Here is a 19,970-nt window from a genome sequence, read left to right as displayed (position 1 = left end):
TTAATTTTAGACATTTTTGATTATGTAATATTCGTATAAGTTATTTAGATGTTTTATTTGCAGCTTAGGACCGCTAAAATCAAATAAAGAATTTGATAAGGGTCAAGATATTAGCTCCAAAAATTTCAAAACCAACCGGTCTACATAAAATCACAGAAAAGGAATTTTCATTAAATACGAATAGTCGGAATCTTTGGTAGTCGCGGTGGTGGTCGGTTGAGATTTTTCTTGATTAATGTTGCGTACGGTAACCGAGGTACTTTAATTAGAAGGATTTTATTTATTTTTTTATGCAACTTAGAATGGCAAACAAGCTGATGGCATACCTGATGGAAAGTTTAACCGTCGTCTATAGTCATGAATAGTATCATGGACATAACAAAGTATACTGTTTCGCCCATGATACCCTCCATGCGTTGCCATTCCTGAGAATTAAGACGTTATTCCTCTGTACCCTGTACATTTACTGCCATATCCCACCCTTCTAACCGAAACATAGCCATGCAAAAACAATTGCTTTACGGTTGAAACACGAATGGAACAGATGTACCCAAGCAAATGACTTTTGTACAAAGTCTCCCCTTGGTAAAAGGTACTTTCTCAGGATAAAATATTGATTTAATACTAAAGAAAAAAATGTAAGTAATATTTTTTAATAATAATAATGAACATGTAGCATGTAAGATTGAAATCGACTGCGGGAAATGTTAGTGTAGGTTGGTTGATGTTTAGTTATATACAGGTAGGGCTATGTTGATTATGGCATTCACAATTATAACATATAGGGGATGAAAGTTTTTTAGATGAAAATTTCAACATATAGATATTTAGTTTACACCATTGTATTGTAAAACAATCATAGCACTATGGTAATGTTATTTTATTGCTGAAAGTGGGTTCTAGTTAGGGATGATAGATGAGGATGAAAACGGGTTTTTTAGCCCATCGTACTGAATTCAACAAGAATTAATCACGAAGGTATTCAGAGAAATCCGTATGAAGGTTGACTTGAAAGGGTATATTGCTTGCAACAGAGCTGTTAGATTCTTACTAGCAATTTCTTTCTCACACTATGATAGTGCTGCACAGTGATTTGTTTCTGCTTAAAGACTTCGTGATCGTGGGTATTCGTTAGAGGTGTCTGTTTTAGTATTTCATGGAATTGATAATTTATCAATCCCATTTTGAGTTATCCATATATTATATAATAAACTTAAATATAAATAAACTTGTAACCGCAGCAACAACAGCAAAGTAAAAAAAAAGTGCGACGTTACATTAAAAGTACCTTGTTGCTAAAATTTTGTGTAAATAAATAATATTATATATTAAATATATATATGATATTAAAATAGTTCCTTACTCTATCTCTAAACTAATCTCGATTAATCTAGAGGTAGTGGAAATACGTGTAGGACCTTTGCAGTATTTGTGGTTTAGTTGCTACGTTGCGCTGTTTCTAAGAGGAGGATTATATTGCGATTTAAACAGGATTAACATCAAAATATAGCATAGTGTAGTATATAAATATACTTATAAGATATAACAGAAATATATCTGATACAATCGAAAATTCAACCATTGCTACCTATTAGTAATTAGACGTACAAGGAACCAATTAATCAGAGATTAAAAACCGGCATTGAAAATCAAACATACGTACTAAATAATGCACTAATTTCTAATCATTCATTGCAAGAATTGGCGAAGATATTGCATAACATACATAAAAAATACAGATGAATCCAGAACTTTCTATTTTTGAAAATAGAAAATATATATATATATATATACGAGCGGAACATTACTTTCATGCCATTAGGATATTTCCTAAACTTTTAAGATTCTTTCCTTTGTATTCATATATTTTTCAGTTATTATATTATTTATGAATATAAATAATGAAATAGCCAACATTCATTGTGTAAGGTTTTCCAACTAGGAAAGTCAATATCAGTATTTATTGTTTTGAAATGGAAAACTACGCACGCACGAGAGCACCTCGGCATATCTATCGCTGTCTAGTTAGGTAGGTATCTATGAGTCATTTCCATTTTATGGTTTTTTTATGTAACAGCCAGTTTTCGTTCGTTAGGATTTGCCTATAGTGAAAACCTCAAAACATTCTTAATTTATGTACCGAATAACGAGAATTAAATCATTAAAAAATATTTAAAAGCTACCTAAACGATTTTATTGCATACATTTTACAGTACATTTATTATATTTTCAAGTATAATGAAAGAAAATACTTTATTTGCATTATACAATATAGAAAATAAGAAAGCCAATTAATAAATATAACGATACAATTGTATAAGTATAGGAAGACGGTCTTATTGCTGAAAGCAATCTTTTCAAGACAACCTTAGGGTAATGAACTAATTGTTGTACAAGTAGGTATGATAATACTGTATAATTAAGAAAATTAACAGCGTAAATACTTAGGAAAATAATTATAAGTACCCCTAACAAATTAAAAAAATAAAATGATTAACTATATACAATATATTATTTTATACATATATGTTGTATATGTACCTAATACTAGAACAAATATAAATAATTGTAGACACAAGGAAAACAAATTAACATAAAATAAATAACTATATGAATACATAAATAAAGAATGCCAATTTATCAAATGAAGAACCAATCAGATAGAGAGAAGATAATCTTTCACTTGTCGTTTGAGAGTATCAATGGATTTTGCTCTTCAATTTACAACAGGTAATGAATTCTATAACTGTATGATAGCATTGTTTTTCGAATGCTTTATTTAACAAAAGTTTCATAATACAATTTTAAGACCGTTGATCCAGTATATCCTTAGGGATGTTATTGAAAAATTTAATATCTATTTCTATAAAAGATTTATTAAGGTTGCCGTATTGATGGACAGAAGCACCCAATCAAACGATTTTTGTACAAAGTCTCCTTCTGATGGTTATCTATCAGTAATATGTATGTGTAATAATTTATCATGTGTGCAATTACAATTTTACTGTAATAACAGCGGACGACGAAATATCTCCATGTGAGATTCAAGAGAAAAAAAGGACGATTCACAATTGAGTAGATGTATGGTATTTTTTTCTATCGCATTTAGGTAGGTAAGTACTACAATTTTGGAAAAAATATTACCATGTCATATTATGAAGCGTAAACTGAAAAAGAGATTTATTTTAATGATTAAGGGACAGTAACGCGAGAGGTCTCGTGGCGACCAATCAGTAAGCCTTTGAGGCTCTCATGTGCATCGTTAGATTTGGATACCCTTTGACCTTTGCTTTGATTATAGCTACTTATATTCTTTGCTGATTTATTACTAATGACTATGTATTAAATATATCTATATGAGTATATAGCTTTAGATAATTGCAATAGAAGATAATTTAGGGATTCATTATATGATAAACATGAATCGTGAGTTTGGTTATTTTGTGATTAAATAATATTGAAATCGATTGAGAAATGACGATTATATAGTGTAATATTTCCACACAAAAGATACAATCAAATTGAGAATCCGTTAAGTACGTTTAGCCGCTAAAAAAGAGATTTATATAAGAAAATAAAAGGCCACACCGTGATCGACTATATATTATTTTGCGTATTATTATGCAAAGAGTGTGTACATTTACATGGATGACATGTTCCACGTACGTTGTTTGAGATTTAGAGAAAATATTTGTATTGTAATAAGACGTACATTATTGGTATTTATTGTGATATATCTTCATATCAAAGTACGTTAATAATATTTACAGTAGACAATATCTACAATTTTTTATCGTTCAGGTTTGATATATGAAATGGGATTTTATCCTTTTTTGCAAATTGTTTTATAATCTGATATTTGTCATGAATATTTACTGTTTGTATTTTTATAATATTACTTATGCACATTTAAAATTAAGAAATAAGATATAATTTAATAGATCCTGTTAATGTAACTTATCTTACTAATATAATAAATATGAATATTTATACAAATGTTAGAATATATATTTGTTATTGAATCATGCTTAAAAAGTTGAATTATTTGACAGAAGTTTTATACTTAGAACGACTGTTTAATATTTGTAAAAAATAATGTTTATTATTAAATTAGTTACATTTATAGGGCGTGTTTAAATTATACTTGGCATGTATTTGGTTTCAGTTATTATTGTTTTAGGTTATTTGGAGCACTTGGAATGAACTTTACAATTATCATTCCGTCCTTTCAGTATATACATATGTTAATATAATATTGAAAGTAATTTGTCAAGAGTAAACGCTATCTGCCAGTCAGTTATTGCTCTTTAGGACCTGGGTATACGGCTCAACCGTTTTACTGTATTTAATTTAAAAATTGACCTGTGACCTTAAGGACATATCAATTAAAGTGCATACGTTTTGTATGTATCTAGACATCCCCTGTGACGTAGTACGCATGCGTGGACCCGTAACTCTGCTATATAAGAATTATCGCACCCTTCCAACCATCATTCCCGCCAAGACTCCAAACCGAATAAATCGAAACAGGGAAGTCAAGTTCGCAAAGTTGGGAGATACTTTTGTAACTTTTGAAAGTGCGCTGTAGCTGTGAATTTGCGGTTCGGAGTAAGTAAAATTATTGCAAATTAATGAGAAAGACTAGATACTATTGTATTTTGGGTACATTATAATTTATTTAATATATCTTAGAACAATTTAACCTATTCTTCTAATAAAAAATGCTGTTATAGTTTGGTTTTTAGGTAGTTAGTGACACCGATTTATTGTGTTTGACTGAGAGAGATAAATTTTACTCGCTAAATTGAAACATAATTAAAATGTGCAATTTATGCATCTACATATTAACTTATTTTATGCAGGTAATTTTAGGTAATATTTTGAATTTCTAAAAATATAATTATTAATTTAAGATTATGTTCATATAATAGAATAAGTATTGAATCGTGTTTAAATGGAATGAAATCAACACGGGAAAACCCTTTTAATAATTATATATATACATATACAAAGAAATCATTATCGGTTGATTATTCGCCACTTGTTTGCGTATAATTGGAAGTTTAAATATTTATTTTGTGATAATAATTGTTGGTAATAAATGAAATATCAGTATTACACGTTTCTAGTGCATAGGAAAATAATTATCTCAAGGCACCTCATTTCAGGGTTGAAGGAAATTATTTATCTATATCAAATTGTGTCATAATGAAATTTTAGATTTTTTTTTTAAATAAATCAGTTCAGTTCAACACCTAACAAAGATAAAAAAAAAAGATATTAAATGTCTAATTTCGATCCTATCCAGCATTCTATAACTGTATCAGTGTTAAATAAGTGACTAACCAGTATATATATTTAACAAATTTAATTGGAAGATGGCATGAGGCCTTTTCTAGGTTTGTAAAATTCAAATAGACTCGACGAAGTAGAAATAAATGTTACAGTTACAGATCATTTGGAATATAATTGTCCAAGCGTATAACAAGCGTATAACAAGCGTATAACTGTCCTTCTTTTGATTACGAATTGTGAACTTATCAACCGACTTAAAAAGAAATTTCTCAATTCGATCATATTTTTTTTATGTTTGTTGTCATAACTCCGAAAGGATATACTTACAGATTAGTTTCGTATGAATTTTATCAAAATCGATTTAGTAGTTTAGTTTTCAGATCAGAATAACTAGTTTTGTCACAATTGATTTCAGTTTCTTTTTATGGGATTCTTATACGTACAAAGGATATAGGAATACAGTCTTATTATGAAATCTATAAAAAGTTGATGTAGATATGTATGTAAGCAGCAAATGAGTATAGTTTTATCTCAATAATAATTAATAGGACCATTTAATTATTTATCTCTGTAAATGAATGGATTACATTCATAATTATTATAGACATGTTTATTTGTATACAATGCCCTATCCCATCACATGCCCCCTTGGTTGTATAATCTCGGATTGTATTTAAACATAGTGTGAAAAGCACACAGTGAGTCGACATAGTGCAGCAATCGTTAAGAATATAATATTCTCTTTTCGGTTGATTGATTTCATGGGCCATGTTGTCTGTGTTCGCTTAGGAGTGGTTACATGTCGTGCTATATTAAAAAAAATATACTATAAAAAATATCAATCAGATATTCCATCTGTGTTTCTGCTGTGAAATAGCTGTTCTTGTATGGTATTTGAAGGGTTATGGTATGTTGTATTTGAAGGGTGGAAATTACAGGGTACGGAGGCATAATATCATAGTTCTCAGGAGTTCCTGAGATAATATCATTGTGACGCATGATTGATGATCACGGTATATTACTGTATTGGTACTGTTCATGGCGGTTAATTTGTTTGCCATTATAAGTGTCATAAAAATCATAATTAATGCAGAGTGCGGAATTATTGCAGTTTTGTCTGTGCGGACTTTAGGTGGAATTTAGAAGATTGAAAACATTTAGGGGGTTCAAAACTTAACAACCACTTATTTTAATGTTTATATCGCAGTATGCACAACAAACAATGAATAATTGTGCAGGTTTTATGATTACGAAGATTTTTATTCCAATAAACATGTACCCGCGGGAATTTCCATAAATAAAAATTAAATAGCCTATTTTTATTTGATCAGGGAGCTTTTTATTAAGATGTTCTTTTAAGACTTTGCGCGACTTTTGCTTTTAAAAAATGCGCGGACTTTATCCAAAAATATTTTAAAATCAATTCATACTTTTAAATGAAATTAAATTTTTATACATTTAACATTTAAAAAAGAATAAATCTCTTAAAACCTCTTCGTCATCATCATTATCATCATCTGGTCAGATCTTAATCGTTCACTGCTGAACATAGGCCAGACCCTATTGGGGGGTTTTACTAGTAGGCAGGCGGGTTGGCAATAGCAGTTAGGCTTTGGTGATGATTTAAGGGGAACGTTACTGCCTACTCCTCGACCATTAAGTTTCCTTAGTCGCCTCTTACGACACCTACGGGAAAAAAGGGGTAGCCCATTCTATGCTGGAACTACACGGCATACCCTTATATTTTAGTGAATTTTCTTCCAAAATTTTTAAAACATTTATTATTCATTTTAATGCCAGAAATTTAAATACGAATTTTTATTTTTCCATCGAGTTTAAAATTAATTGAGTCGCCTGTTAGGGAGTCATCTACCAATGAATAATAATAATAATTGATGTAATTGTCCCTTTTTAGTTCAACTTTAAAAGAATTTCATGCAATCCGAAAATAGCTTCAACATTATTTAAAAAATAATCGGATCGGGATTACTTATTGTGCAGGTACTAAAAATATCCATTTACCGACTGGAGTCTTTACAATCGTATCAGTGCTATATGTATATGCTTATTTGTTGCTTATCTATTGCATTAGAGGATTACTTCTCGTATAAACCCATCTTTCACGATTGTATGAAAAGGAAATATCTACAGCACGTAAAATATGAACGGCGAAGAAAAAGGATGGAAGAAAGAGGGGAAAGGATGGATGAAAGAGGGAAATTGGCATGGAATCCGGATGTTTGATCGGAAATAATGACGTAGAGATATCTAAAAATAGAGTTAAACACCTGTATGGAAAACCCTGTTTTATGGCGTCATTGCTGAAATTGAGTTTGTATGCTTATATAAAATGCATTATATATACATTTCGGTAGATGGAGTTACAAGTGTTAGAAAACGGTCAGCTTTCATAACTTGACGTGAGTTTTTCATATTATAGATAAAATATTTAATTTCTTATAAGGATACATAAAATTTTGAAAGCTTTTTATGATAAAACTTATTAATACAATAACTAACAAGATTGATACATTTTTAAAAGCACGTCATTTAAAAATAAGCTATTGTCTATAAGCATTAAAATAAGGGAACATTCTATTTAAATTTTATTTAACTAGTTCAAAATAATCCTTATTCTTAGGTCTAGATAAATTGAAAGGATAAATTAACCTGCAGAGCATATATATGACAGCATATGAAGGAAAGGTTACACCGTAAGAATAGTGGGCTATCTTATGGTTATCATCATAATCTCAGTCTACCTATATCTATTCGTGGCTGAACATAAGCCTTTTTCCATTGCTTTGAAATATGTGTGTTTCTTTGCTTTTTGTATATGGATACAGAAATTAGGGTAGCGGATGGTCGCTTCCCATTGTCCATCTAGAAAGAAAATTATCCGTTATAAAGTATGCGGCCTTTACTTCAAGAATTTCCCCACCTGTCATGATTCGGTCGATATGTCGCTTCTCAGATTTTAGTTCGGCCACTTTAGCTGACAAATTTCAAGAACTGAAGTAGTATGTCAACGACTTTAGTTTTCTGTCAAATTTATTTGTTCCGGATCATATCCTTCAAAGAATTATGGTTATATTGTGAAGCCGAAATGCGGCAACAGTAGTATTTGTTAAACTTAACAACTTTCCCTAAGGAATATGGAAATATGAAAGTACTTTTTGATATGATAAACCCGTTCGGTTTCTATGAAATAATGGTTATAAGATTAGATATACGACGTCGATTTAGTATAATATGTTTAAAAATTATTTCCTGGAATATAGTTTATACTGACATTTCATAGTATTTAGCCTCACAATTAGGCCCTTGTGTGAGTTAATACAACAAATATAGACTGTTTTGAAATGTCATAAGGTAGTTTTGGATTGGCGTAGGTCTCAGGAAGGGATGCTGGTGATATCAGGATCGGTGTTCGTTAATCGACCACGCTCTGGCACTCAATTAGTGCGTGAGTTGGTGTTTTTTTTAGATTCTATACATTCTAGTAAAGGAAAAATGTAAGGAAAGAAAAGAAGCAATCTCAATTGCAACTACTAGGTGCATGCTAAATTTCATGACGAAGGGTTAAGCTGTTAAAGCTGTGAAGTAAAAAACGCACACCGTTTATAAATAATTTTATCAATAGTTTTTTAAAAAAGTGTTCCGCTTTTCCCTGACAGTAGCTGTCACCTTGTATGAAAGTTCACTTATCGATTAATGTCTCAGTCAAAAATAAAGATATACGTATAATAATTTTTATTATACGGTTTCAATTTTAAAACTCAGTGTTCGTGTTCATTTTAGAAGAGAAATAAAATGGAGTGTACCATGTTTAAAAAACAAAAGAGAAATTGTTGATGAGCAAGTGTTACACCCGTGACGACTGAAACGTTTGGCGCCCTCATTTCTCTTTGATTCCGGTTTTTGAATCTACACGAAAATTTGTATTTTAAAAAAGCGTACTGTTATACGATGTGATTATAATAAAAATAATATAAGTATGATAACATTGTTTTTTTAATTCGTCATCTTAATAAAAATATTCTTTATAAGCTATAAAATATCTATCCTAATATAAAATCGGTGAATAGTTATTTCATTCAATAAAATAAAAAGTAGCAATTAAACCTGTAGGATTTTCTTCTCGTAAACATTCACAAAGTAAATGATCGAATTATTGTGAAAGTATAAAAAAAAATTCAAATAGCAATAAATCGAGGATGTAGTCTTTATAAACTATAAAATTTTATGATTCTAAGTATATTATTAGTAGGATCAGTAGGATTTTGTTTCTGTCTTTTTTTATATTCCACGGGCAAAGTTGTTCGGTTTCATAATTGATACTGTAGATTCTTTTTTCTCTATACAGTTACAAGTAGAATTATGACGACTGACGGGTAACTGTTCACAAATTCAAAGTGAAACGGAGGTAGAATTTGCTGTTACTACGTTACATTAGACTCAATATGCTTATCAAAACGTAGTATCTAGTAGTAATATAGTAGTATATATAATGTTTTGTCATTATGTTGATAATAGCTATGAACATATTTATTTTCTTTTTTAATATTGTATCCCATAAATCCAATAAAATAATAATAGGCAAATTAATGTAAAAGTTTGAGGAAGAAGAATATGTAAACAAATGTATATATAACTCAGACGTTTGTTTGCTTTATTTTGTATATAAGACTGAACAGATTTAAATTAAGTTTCGCACACAGATACAAACTTTTACCCTGGTGATGTATTCTTGTGAGTTAATTAACAGTTGAAATTTACACATATTTGTTGTGGATTAAAGACAGCGTATCCTTATTAAAAATGTGAACTGTTTTATATCAATTTAGGATTTCGCTGTGTGAAAAGAAAATGGATATTTCAAAGTCGAAATTAATATTGTACTAACATGGGAGTACATTATATTGATTTAAAATAAAATTATTTAAAATAGGTTAGACGATACAAACGTGAAACATAGCTGTAAGAAATAAACACTAAATGAATAGAAAAAAATAGTCAAAACGTATCTGAACATGTCAATAATTTCTAGGAGAACTCGTATAATGCATTCAATATAAAGTAGAAAGCTTATGAGTGTCCCAGTTAGTCGTGGGTGCTTATATTATAACAGCATTGTAATATTCTCTTTTGATATACCAACACTGGGTCCCTTCATTTTCTTATAAATACATTGCGATAAATCTGCCCAGGCTTTACTCTATGACATTTCAATAAACATTGTAAAGCGAAGCTTGGGCGTAACAATAATGTCAATGTACTTATTAGGTAAGTAGGTACTCGGTAACTATGTACTTAGAACAGTGAATTTTAAAAACTAGTAATTCTCAATTATGTACGTAGTTCCCTATTTAGCCACTACGAGTATACATCTACTTTACAGAAGATCTTTGTTGTTTGTTTAAATCTAGGATATTTATGATACCTTTTTAATGTATTTGAGTTTGGGTATTTTCGGTGTTCCCTCAGATATTTGTGGTCTTGCTTCCTTATAATATCTATAGGGCATCCTAGTTTAGGGACCAGATAATTAATGTATGCCTCATAAATATTATTAAGATGTAATACATAATATTATTTCCTGGCCTTGTACAGGTACTAATTAAATATATTATTTATTTTATTAGGTGTAGTAATTTTTTGGTTATCTAAAATTGAATAATGAACATTTTAGTGCATCTCGTGATACCTTAGGTATATGTCTAAGACATTAAATGACGAAGGTTCTCAATAAAGCAGTTTTTTTCCGTTATGTTTATTTTCGCTTTATTGCACCAGAATTTAATAAAAAAGTACACAAAATAGGGATCGACCAGTAAATAAATAATAGGTAATAAATTATAAAAGGTAGTCTCATAGATAATCAATATCTTCTGGGCTTGCCCAGAATCGCGTAATTAGATAGAAATTGCATTTGTTAAAAGTCATCTATAGGAATATTATTTAACAGTACAAATACGACTCGAAAGAATTAAAGGAAAAAATTACGATAAAAAATGGCAAATTGTGCTTGCAATTAATCATAGTATTTATTCTTATATTGGCTCTATACTGATTTTGTTACGATTGAAGTCTTATTTTTTGTTGAACAAAATTTTCAACTATATCTTTAATAGTGTGTTAGTTTGAAGATGATAAATACCTATTTAAAATGAATATGACGACTATGTTCAATGTGTTCTGGCTTGGTAGAATCTGCTTATTTTGTTTAGACAGTTGACAATTACAGGGTAATAGCTCGCAGACACATTTAATGAGCCATCGATTCTGATTCTTTAGTGCAGGCACGGTCGAGTAATAAATGGCAGTTACTGTTTTCATGACGACATGCCGCAGGCTCGTTACGGCTTGTCTTCGTAAACATAATTTCTTGTTATTTCTTATGTAATAACAATATAGGTTGGAGAAAATTACAAATTATCTTTTTGTCTTTTTTGTAATAAAACACCGATTTATTAGTTACTTATAGACTATGGGAACGGGTAATGAAATATTATGAGAGATTGAGTGCGATGCTGTATTCGTTTGTTTTCATTCTTTAACTATATTAGTTAAACGTATAGTCTACAATATATTTTAATATTTAATTATTCTATATTATTTTATTGCTTTATTGTTTATTTTTTCATTTAAGAGTTTCCTCTTGTTGGTGCAACTAATTCATGCATCTTCTTCCAGCCAGCTTTATCCCAGGCCATATCCTTGATCTCCCTATACGACATGACACCTAGTGTTTCTTTTATCTGTCCCATGTAGTTATTCCTCGGTCTTCCTCTTCCTCTTTTGCCCTCTATTTTTCTTTCTACTATGCTCTTAAAAAAAAAATCGTCATGTCGTATAAGGTGGCCCAGCATTTTGCTTCTTCAATTCCTGCTTTATTGTATAAAGCGAAAAAATAATAATTTACATATATTGGTAGGTATAAATTATCATACAAAATTTTTTTAAAGTCCTTCTAGATCTTTTTGTAGGTTGCTATTTAGATCTGGTTTTATCATAAATTTATATATTGTTCACACATTCTATTTATAATTATATAAAACATTTTTTTTTCTTTTTAAGATGACAGACACTACGGGGTTGAGTATAGGAAGACACCGAGGATGTTTTTTACTATTAGCAGCATTGGCTCTGGCGTTTTCAACTTATGTTGAACAGGTAAAGCATTGCATTAATTCCAGGTTTAAGAATATGAAATTCAATATCTGACTTAAGCTATAAGTATTTGTATTAAATAAATTACATTTAATTATATATTTGTTAGGTGGTGAGTTTGCCAGCGGATCCAAATATAAATCAATGGCCAACATTTCCTAGAAGGAATATAGCAGCTTTGGCTCGAGATGGATATCTTAAAAATTCTGTGCTTGGAAGTTATAAGAGGAGTATTTCTACTCTCGCCAAAAATGGACAATTGCCTACATTTAGATCTCCCTATGACGAAATCGATAAACAAGATGAACAGGATGAAGAGGAATCTCATGCGAAAAGGAATATTGCTTCCATAGCTCGTCTTCGTAGTTATTCTGCTATGAAGAGGAATATACAGGCATTGGCTAGGGATGGTTTCCGTGCCGGCAGAGGACAATATAATCAGCAAAATGACAAACGTAATCTGGCCGCATTGGCTCGAAATGGCATGATACATAAAAAAGATGAAATTAATGGAGACGAATACTATTATCCGTTTTATCAAAATCCAATTCCCCCTCTATCAGAAATTGATGGCCCGTACGACTTGAATGAAATGTATGATTACCAACAATCAATTAACCCTGATATGTTTCCACCGCTCTCACAAGTGTTTAAGCGCAGTAGTGTTTCACCACAGTCGCCTATGGATTTTAATCAATTAGATGTGGACAGCAATTGGTATTATAAGAGAGGAATAATGGGTATGCCGGTGCACGGTCTTTATAGGCCAGTATACACGGAACCGAATGTTAGGAACAAGAGATATATACTGACTCTTCCAGATGTTATCGAACATAACGATTTAGATGTATCGGAAAATGACAGTGGAAATAATGACAAGCGCTCTGTTGGTAAGTTATATATATTGCAATAACAACATAAGTTTGAATGAAATAAATGGTATATTGTTGTCATAACTATACTTTTTACAGATGAAGATAACGATATACGTGAAAATTTTGAAAAGCGTCATATCGGTTCATTGGCTCGATTAGGTTTGCTACCATCATTTAGGTTCTCAGGAGGGCGCTATAGCAGATCTGGGAGAGCTAGACTGTTATTGCCCAGTCAAGAATTGTACAGGTCTTGTAAAATAAATGTACCATAAATGTACCTTGTGTTAAAATCATGTAGATCTAATGTGCTTTAGTGCTTCTGGACAAGAAGAACGTCTAGATTTCAATGGAAACATTAGAGGCATGATAAATGTTAGTGCATATGTACTAAGTGTTTACGAATTGATGTTAGTGTAGGTGTATGTTAAACAGGGTAATTTAGTAGCATATTAACATAGATTGCGGTACAAGGATTGATTTAATGTACTGTATAGCTGCTGTATGATCTTAAATAGACACGAATTTCCCTGAAGTATCGTTAACAGTGTCGCATGTGAATGGAATATCTGAATAAGATTCAATACTTGTTTAATATTATTTTATGAAAATATTATATATGAGGAAGTGTTGATAAGCATGAGTGTGGAAACAAAAACGAATATCTTGGAAAATTTATATAATAAATATGTATGTGTATTAGATAATTGTTTATGTAATAAGTGTATTATTATTAGTTCGAAACAGCTAATTTATAATTATTTTTTTTAGGAAGCATACCCCTGACGAGAATTTCGGAATTAGGTGAGTTAATTTTTTTATTAAAGTTTAAAAGTAATAAGATCATGATAATAAGATAAATTTTTATTTTCACGATCTTATCAAGAATGTTTATATTTTTTTATGCAATTTAGAATGAAAAACGAGCTGACAGCCCACCTGATAGAAAGTGGTAACCGTTGCCTATAGATATGAGTAGTACCATGGACATAACAGAGTATATATACTGTTTCGCTCATGATACTCCCCATGCGTTGTCATTCTGAGGACTCGGGTGATATTCCTCTGTACCCTGTAAATTCACTGTCATATCTCACCCTTCAAACCGAAACAAAGCCGTACAAACACAACTGCTTCACGGTAGAAACATATGTTTTATGTTATTTGAATGACTTGAAGTGTTAAGTCTTTCATATGTCTATTTATTGACATCTGTAAATTAAAGCTTAAATATATAATTATAATATTGAATAAACTTCATGTTAATGAAATCGATTGATATATCAAATTCACGATAGTTTTTTTTTTAAACTCAATCGGACTCAGATTTTTCAGAAATATACACTTTCTGAGAATTCTCGATCAAAACACTAGATGAAATTAAATTTTATTATAGAGGCTTAGAAATAAAAGAGTGCATAAAGGCTTTATTTATATAGGGATCAGACATAATTGTTTACTTAATACGACGGAAAATTAACTTGTATCATTATGATAAATATTAAATATAACTCGATTACATGCATAGTTTCCCGGATGTTATCTATTGTGTGATGTAGCGGGGTTCTACACGCAACACCCACCGGCACGGTCCGAGGCGGACGGTGCTGTGTCTTCCTGTACTCTGTTAACTTTGTTCTTTGATGTTTCTGTATTTCCGCGTTGTTTCATATGCTTACATTTTAATACTTATAATTATTTTGTAATCATAAATATATAAAAACATCGGTGTTGTTGATTAAAAATTAAACAACTGTAAAATAAATAATAATTTAATATAATATTTTATACTAGTAAAAGTTACTTTCAAATATATAATATTATACAACTACAATATAATCTAAGGAATATACCTATATACTATCAAAAAGAGTTCGACTCGTTCGTCAAAGAGAATCTATTGATTAGACTTATTTTTTTTTATACTACTTAGAATGGCAAACAAGTTGACGGCCCACTTGCTGGAAAGCGGTAACCGTCGCCTATAGACATGAGCAGTACCATGGAAATAACAGAGTATACTGTTTTGCCCATGATACTCCCATGCGTTGCCATTTCTGAGAATTCAGGTGTTATTCCTCTGTACCCTGTAAATTCACGCCATATCCCATCCTTCAAACCGAAACACAGCCATGCAAACGGTTGAAATACGAATGGGACAGATCACACTTATCACAGAGTACCAAAATAAATGAAACTTTGTTAATTAAGTTTGACAATTGTGTCATGAAAAATAATATTTTCAAGAAGATTCTTTCGCTGGGATGTATTATTTATTATGTAATAAGACATATTAATTTTGTTTTATCTCCAAGGCAACTGCGTTGTGGTGTATGACTGATAAGACTGAGTATTATTATTTAAGCCTCAGTAAAGATAAATTCATCCACGTGAAGTAATTACGACAGAGAATTCCATTGTTAATATACTTTTTTTACTAAATTTATATAATATTATATATGCAGATATGTAAATTCAACTTTTTTTTTAATTACAATTATAAAATACTAATAATAATCGTCGTGGGTCCGGCATAGAGTAGGGCACCCCTTCTTTTCCCATAGGTGTCGTAAGAAGCGACTCAATGAACTTATTGGTCGAGGAATGGGCATCACCGCTCCTCCTAAAACATCTCCAAGGCCTAACTGCGGTTAGCTACCCCCTTGCCAAGCGTGGCAACTACCGACAAAGCCCTCCATTAGAGAATTAACTGCTGAGTTCAGGAAATCAAGAGTTGAAAGATATCTACGGCTTTTGTATGTTTATCATGCGATGATAAATAATTTCAATTTACAACTAATATTATATTGAACCCAGGAATTTTGAACTCTCGTTTATACCTTTATATATTACTTTATAGTTACCTTTTTGCCGGCGTCTTAACGCCTATTACAATTATATACTTTTTCTATTTCGAAGTAGAACCACATAATAGTTTGCTTTAGTCATGCTTTCGTTTATATTTTCTGAGTAAAGTATTATTAATTTGACTTTTATTCAATATATCTCAAAGAATTTTTATCGACTATAACCTTGACTGACTGGCGAAATAACTTTCAAATAGCGATCAATCTTCTGAACTTTTTATTACGCAATTAATCAATCTATTTCAGTAGATAATAAAAGAGGATTCTGTTGATATTTTAGTAAACTCAACAATATTTGTTTGTCGACAGGCAATATATCCCTAGTGCCGAAATTGACACAGCAATCGATTCAGACGACACCGACGTACCGCCGGCGGCAGTACCTGCTCACTCGCACCCGACCGGTCGGATCTTCAACCGACCGTTGAACAACGACCTACCTATAGCCTCACCTCCACTCCCATCACCACCACTCCCACCTCCAAATTACCTAGATGTCTTCGCAAAAAACCGCTGGCAGTCCAACACCAAAGAGATCCCCAAGTTCTACCACTTCAGGTCTCTTAAAATTCCTTATCATACATCCGGGAAAAGGTACTTGTTACTGCCAGCGGTCGACAATATTCTCTTAAGAAAAACCTACCGCAACAGCAGCCTACCGAGCCGGCGTAAGAACCAGTAGCTGTGCCAGTGTCCGCTAGGTGACGCCACGTTGCTTAGCTCCCAGGCTAGATACGCTAATGAACTGTGAATGAATTATTCCCACTTAGCTCTGTGATTTTATTTTATACCTATACATTTACAATTGCAACAGGGATCATGGATACTGAAATATATTTAGACAATAAAAATATTCGAATTAATAAATCTTATTGATGTTATATGTTGTGATTACAAGTTTTTAAACTTATAATTATTATGGATTAAAAATAGGATAATTAATTATAATCTAAGGGATCTCATTTTTGTGAAACGACTCGGCCAGCTTATGACAGATATCGTATAAAATTAATATTGTAGATAAATTTTTAAGGTGTCAATCGCAAATATTAGTTGAACGAATGCGATGTATTTTCTTGGTAGTATTATAATTGTAAGAATTAAGGAAAGTTAATTACTTTCCTGTTCCTCAAATATTAATGATCTCATTTTATTTGGATTTGCTCATTCTTGTACTATTAACTATATTGCTGTTATAGAGGGTAAATGTTAGGCTTCCAATTAAAAAGAATGTTGATCAAAGTAAGATAACGATGTGATAAGTATGTAGAAGATTGTATTTATTTCTTTTCATTTAATTCTGTTTCATTTACTCTGTCCTTTCCTTAAACTTATATTTAGCTGTGTTCGACAAATAAATAATTTGAAAATATTTGTAACTTTGAAGCTTTCATTCGAATTGCCCGTAATGTTTTCTGTGAGGACAATTGTGTGTAGTATATATCTGCCTATATCTATTTTTTGAGGCGTGGACAATAAATAGATGATATAAGCGACCACGGTACGAGATAATAATTTACATTCATATTATACTGTAGTGGTATTCTCTTTCTTATGTGAAGTACTCGTAAATGCATACTGCTATTTTAGAGTTGTATTTGTTGTAAATAAATTAAACTGGGTCAAAGATATGTTTTATTTCACACCTATAATTATTTGATAGATCATATTTATAAGTAAAATAAAATAAATTCTTAATTATAAAGTGGTCATAAGACCGTTTCTCCAATAACAAACTATATCTAAGTCTCTGAACTCATACGATTTTCAGATAGTCAAACAAATAATGAAACTAGTGAGTAAAAAGTTACGAGGTATATGAATATTATTATATATTGATAAAAATAATATATAATCCAATAATTGTTCAGTACTAATATTATTTGTAGATACGTAGAGCACCAGGCGTTACAGTGTATTTTATGATGTTGATCTATAGTACCATTCATTCTCTTACCATTCATACTATAAGTGACGGTTACTACTATATGTCAAGAGAAAAAGAAATTCTAGTGAAGTAATATATATATATATATATATATATATATATATATATATATATATATATATGGTTATATATATGGTTTTATATTTTTTCACATTTTTTGTGAGGTAACAATATAAATGTAAATTCTCTCTTTATTTCACTCTTTTCCGCGTTTAGTTTCTCATTTGGGTCGTTGTGCGAAGCAATATAAATATAACGTACATGAAGTTTTTTTAAATAGCGTACTAAAAGGAAAAATAGAAAGCAGAAGAGGAATGGCAAGACCGAGAAATAGTTATATGGGACACATGAAGGAAATACTAGATCTTATGTTGTATAGGGAGGTCAAAGATATGGCCTGGAATAGAGCTGATTGGAAAAGAACACATGAATTAGGTGCCTCGAGAAAGAGGCAACTTTATAAGATATAATAATAGGAACATTTTAAATTAAAAAAAATATGAATACTTACTTATATATATCGGTAGTCTAACTTACTAGGCTGAGTCACATAAATTTAAAATAGGATACGTTATCATAGACAAGAGAATAAAATTCATAGTTGATTAATAAAAAAAAGTACTTCTATTTTTTAATAAAGTTGCCCATTCAACCGAAGAGCACAAGCTAAAAGCCTATAGTAAATATTGTAACTAACAACTCTGACTTGTAAACAAGCAACGTATCTGTCTACGCACATGAAAGCTAATTTTATTTCATTATCGTGTGCAGCATACTATGAAGTGAGCATTGAAATATTTCATATATTAGTGTACTGTTCATACTCAATATTTTCTTGTAAAGATAGATAAAGTACTAATAACATAAGTACCAGTAATTAAACATCATTTATAATTAATTGATAATCAATTAACGTGATATACATTATTAACTATATATGGTTACCTCGTACCTACGTATATTCTTTCTGAATAAGACATGAGGAAACGGAACAAATATTATTTGATGCAACTATTATAATTATATATATAATTATAATTGGCAATATTTAAGATATTTTATTTTAGTTTCTGTTTATTTTTAATTGTTAAATTATGTATACGACCTTGTTGTAGTTACTTTCTATTAATATTAATTTCCCCATAATACTAAAGAAGGTTGGGACTATGGCTCCTTAACACACTCCTTAACCTATTTAGGAACCTAGTTCTAAAACTACAACTATTGTACCCTTTTAAAATTATAATATTAATATAATAAAGTTAAGAAACTACAGTTATGTTTTTACGAATAAATTTCACTTCATTGCACTTAATCGTTAAAATTTGTCCATCTAGATTAGGCTTTGCACAGGTAGATAGAATTTTTTTTTATACGACTTAGAATGGCAAACTAGCTGACGGCCCACCTGATGGAAAGTGGTAACCGTCGCCTATAGACATGAGCAGTACCATGGACATAATAGAGTATACTGTTTCGCCCATGATACATGCGTTGCCATTCCTAAGGACTCAGGTGTTATTCTTCTGTACCCTGTAAATTCACGCTATATCCTACCCTTCAAACCGAAACACAGCCATGCAAACACAACTGCTTCACGGTAGAAACACGAATGGGACAGAGGTACCCAAGCCATCGACTTTTGTACAAAGTCTCCCTCAGATAAAATAATTTTAGAATAATATATGGCCTGTGTTACTCGCCGTGTGGCCCCGGCATAGAATGGGCCATCCCTTATGCTGTGGGTGTCGTAAGAGGTGACTAAGGAAACTTAAAACATCACCAAAGTTTAACTGCGGTTGTCAACTGGCCAGT

At 31.0% G+C, this 19,970-nt stretch overlaps 1 protein-coding gene across 1 annotated transcript; it reads left to right on the top strand.

Moving 5' to 3' along the window:
* Positions 1–4,489: 4,489 nt before the first annotated feature.
* Positions 4,490–17,826, top strand: LOC113516149 (neuropeptide-like precursor 1). Its single transcript, XM_031909029.2, has 6 exons — positions 4,490–4,608; positions 12,376–12,471; positions 12,578–13,358; positions 13,440–13,590; positions 14,112–14,144; positions 16,517–17,826. The coding sequence occupies exons 2-6, from the start codon at positions 12,376–12,378 to the stop codon at positions 16,887–16,889; spliced, it is 1,434 nt and encodes a 477-aa protein (XP_031764889.2). The 5' UTR covers positions 4,490–4,608; the 3' UTR covers positions 16,890–17,826.
* The last annotated feature ends 2,144 nt before the right edge of the window (positions 17,827–19,970 follow it).

Source organism: Galleria mellonella, unplaced genomic scaffold (assembly GCF_026898425.1).
Source record: "Galleria mellonella isolate WM207_F2 unplaced genomic scaffold, CSIRO_AGI_GalMel_v1 utg74, whole genome shotgun sequence".
NCBI classification, from domain to species: domain Eukaryota; kingdom Metazoa; phylum Arthropoda; class Insecta; order Lepidoptera; family Pyralidae; genus Galleria; species Galleria mellonella.
The sequence above is the reverse complement of the archived record's forward strand: the minus strand, read 5'-3'. Positions and strand labels throughout refer to the sequence as shown.

Bases quoted from the DNA above. Each gene is read 5' to 3' on its own strand.
- LOC113516149 (XM_031909029.2), top strand. From the start codon at position 12,376: ATGACAGACACTACGGGGTTGAGTATAGGAAGACACCGAGGATGTTTT. The intron at 13,359-13,439 runs GTAAGTTATATA...TACTTTTTACAG, and splicing joins TAATGACAAGCGCTCTGTTG to ATGAAGATAACGATATACGT. The intron at 13,591-14,111 runs GTCTTGTAAAAT...TATTTTTTTTAG, and splicing joins CCCAGTCAAGAATTGTACAG to GAAGCATACCCCTGACGAGA.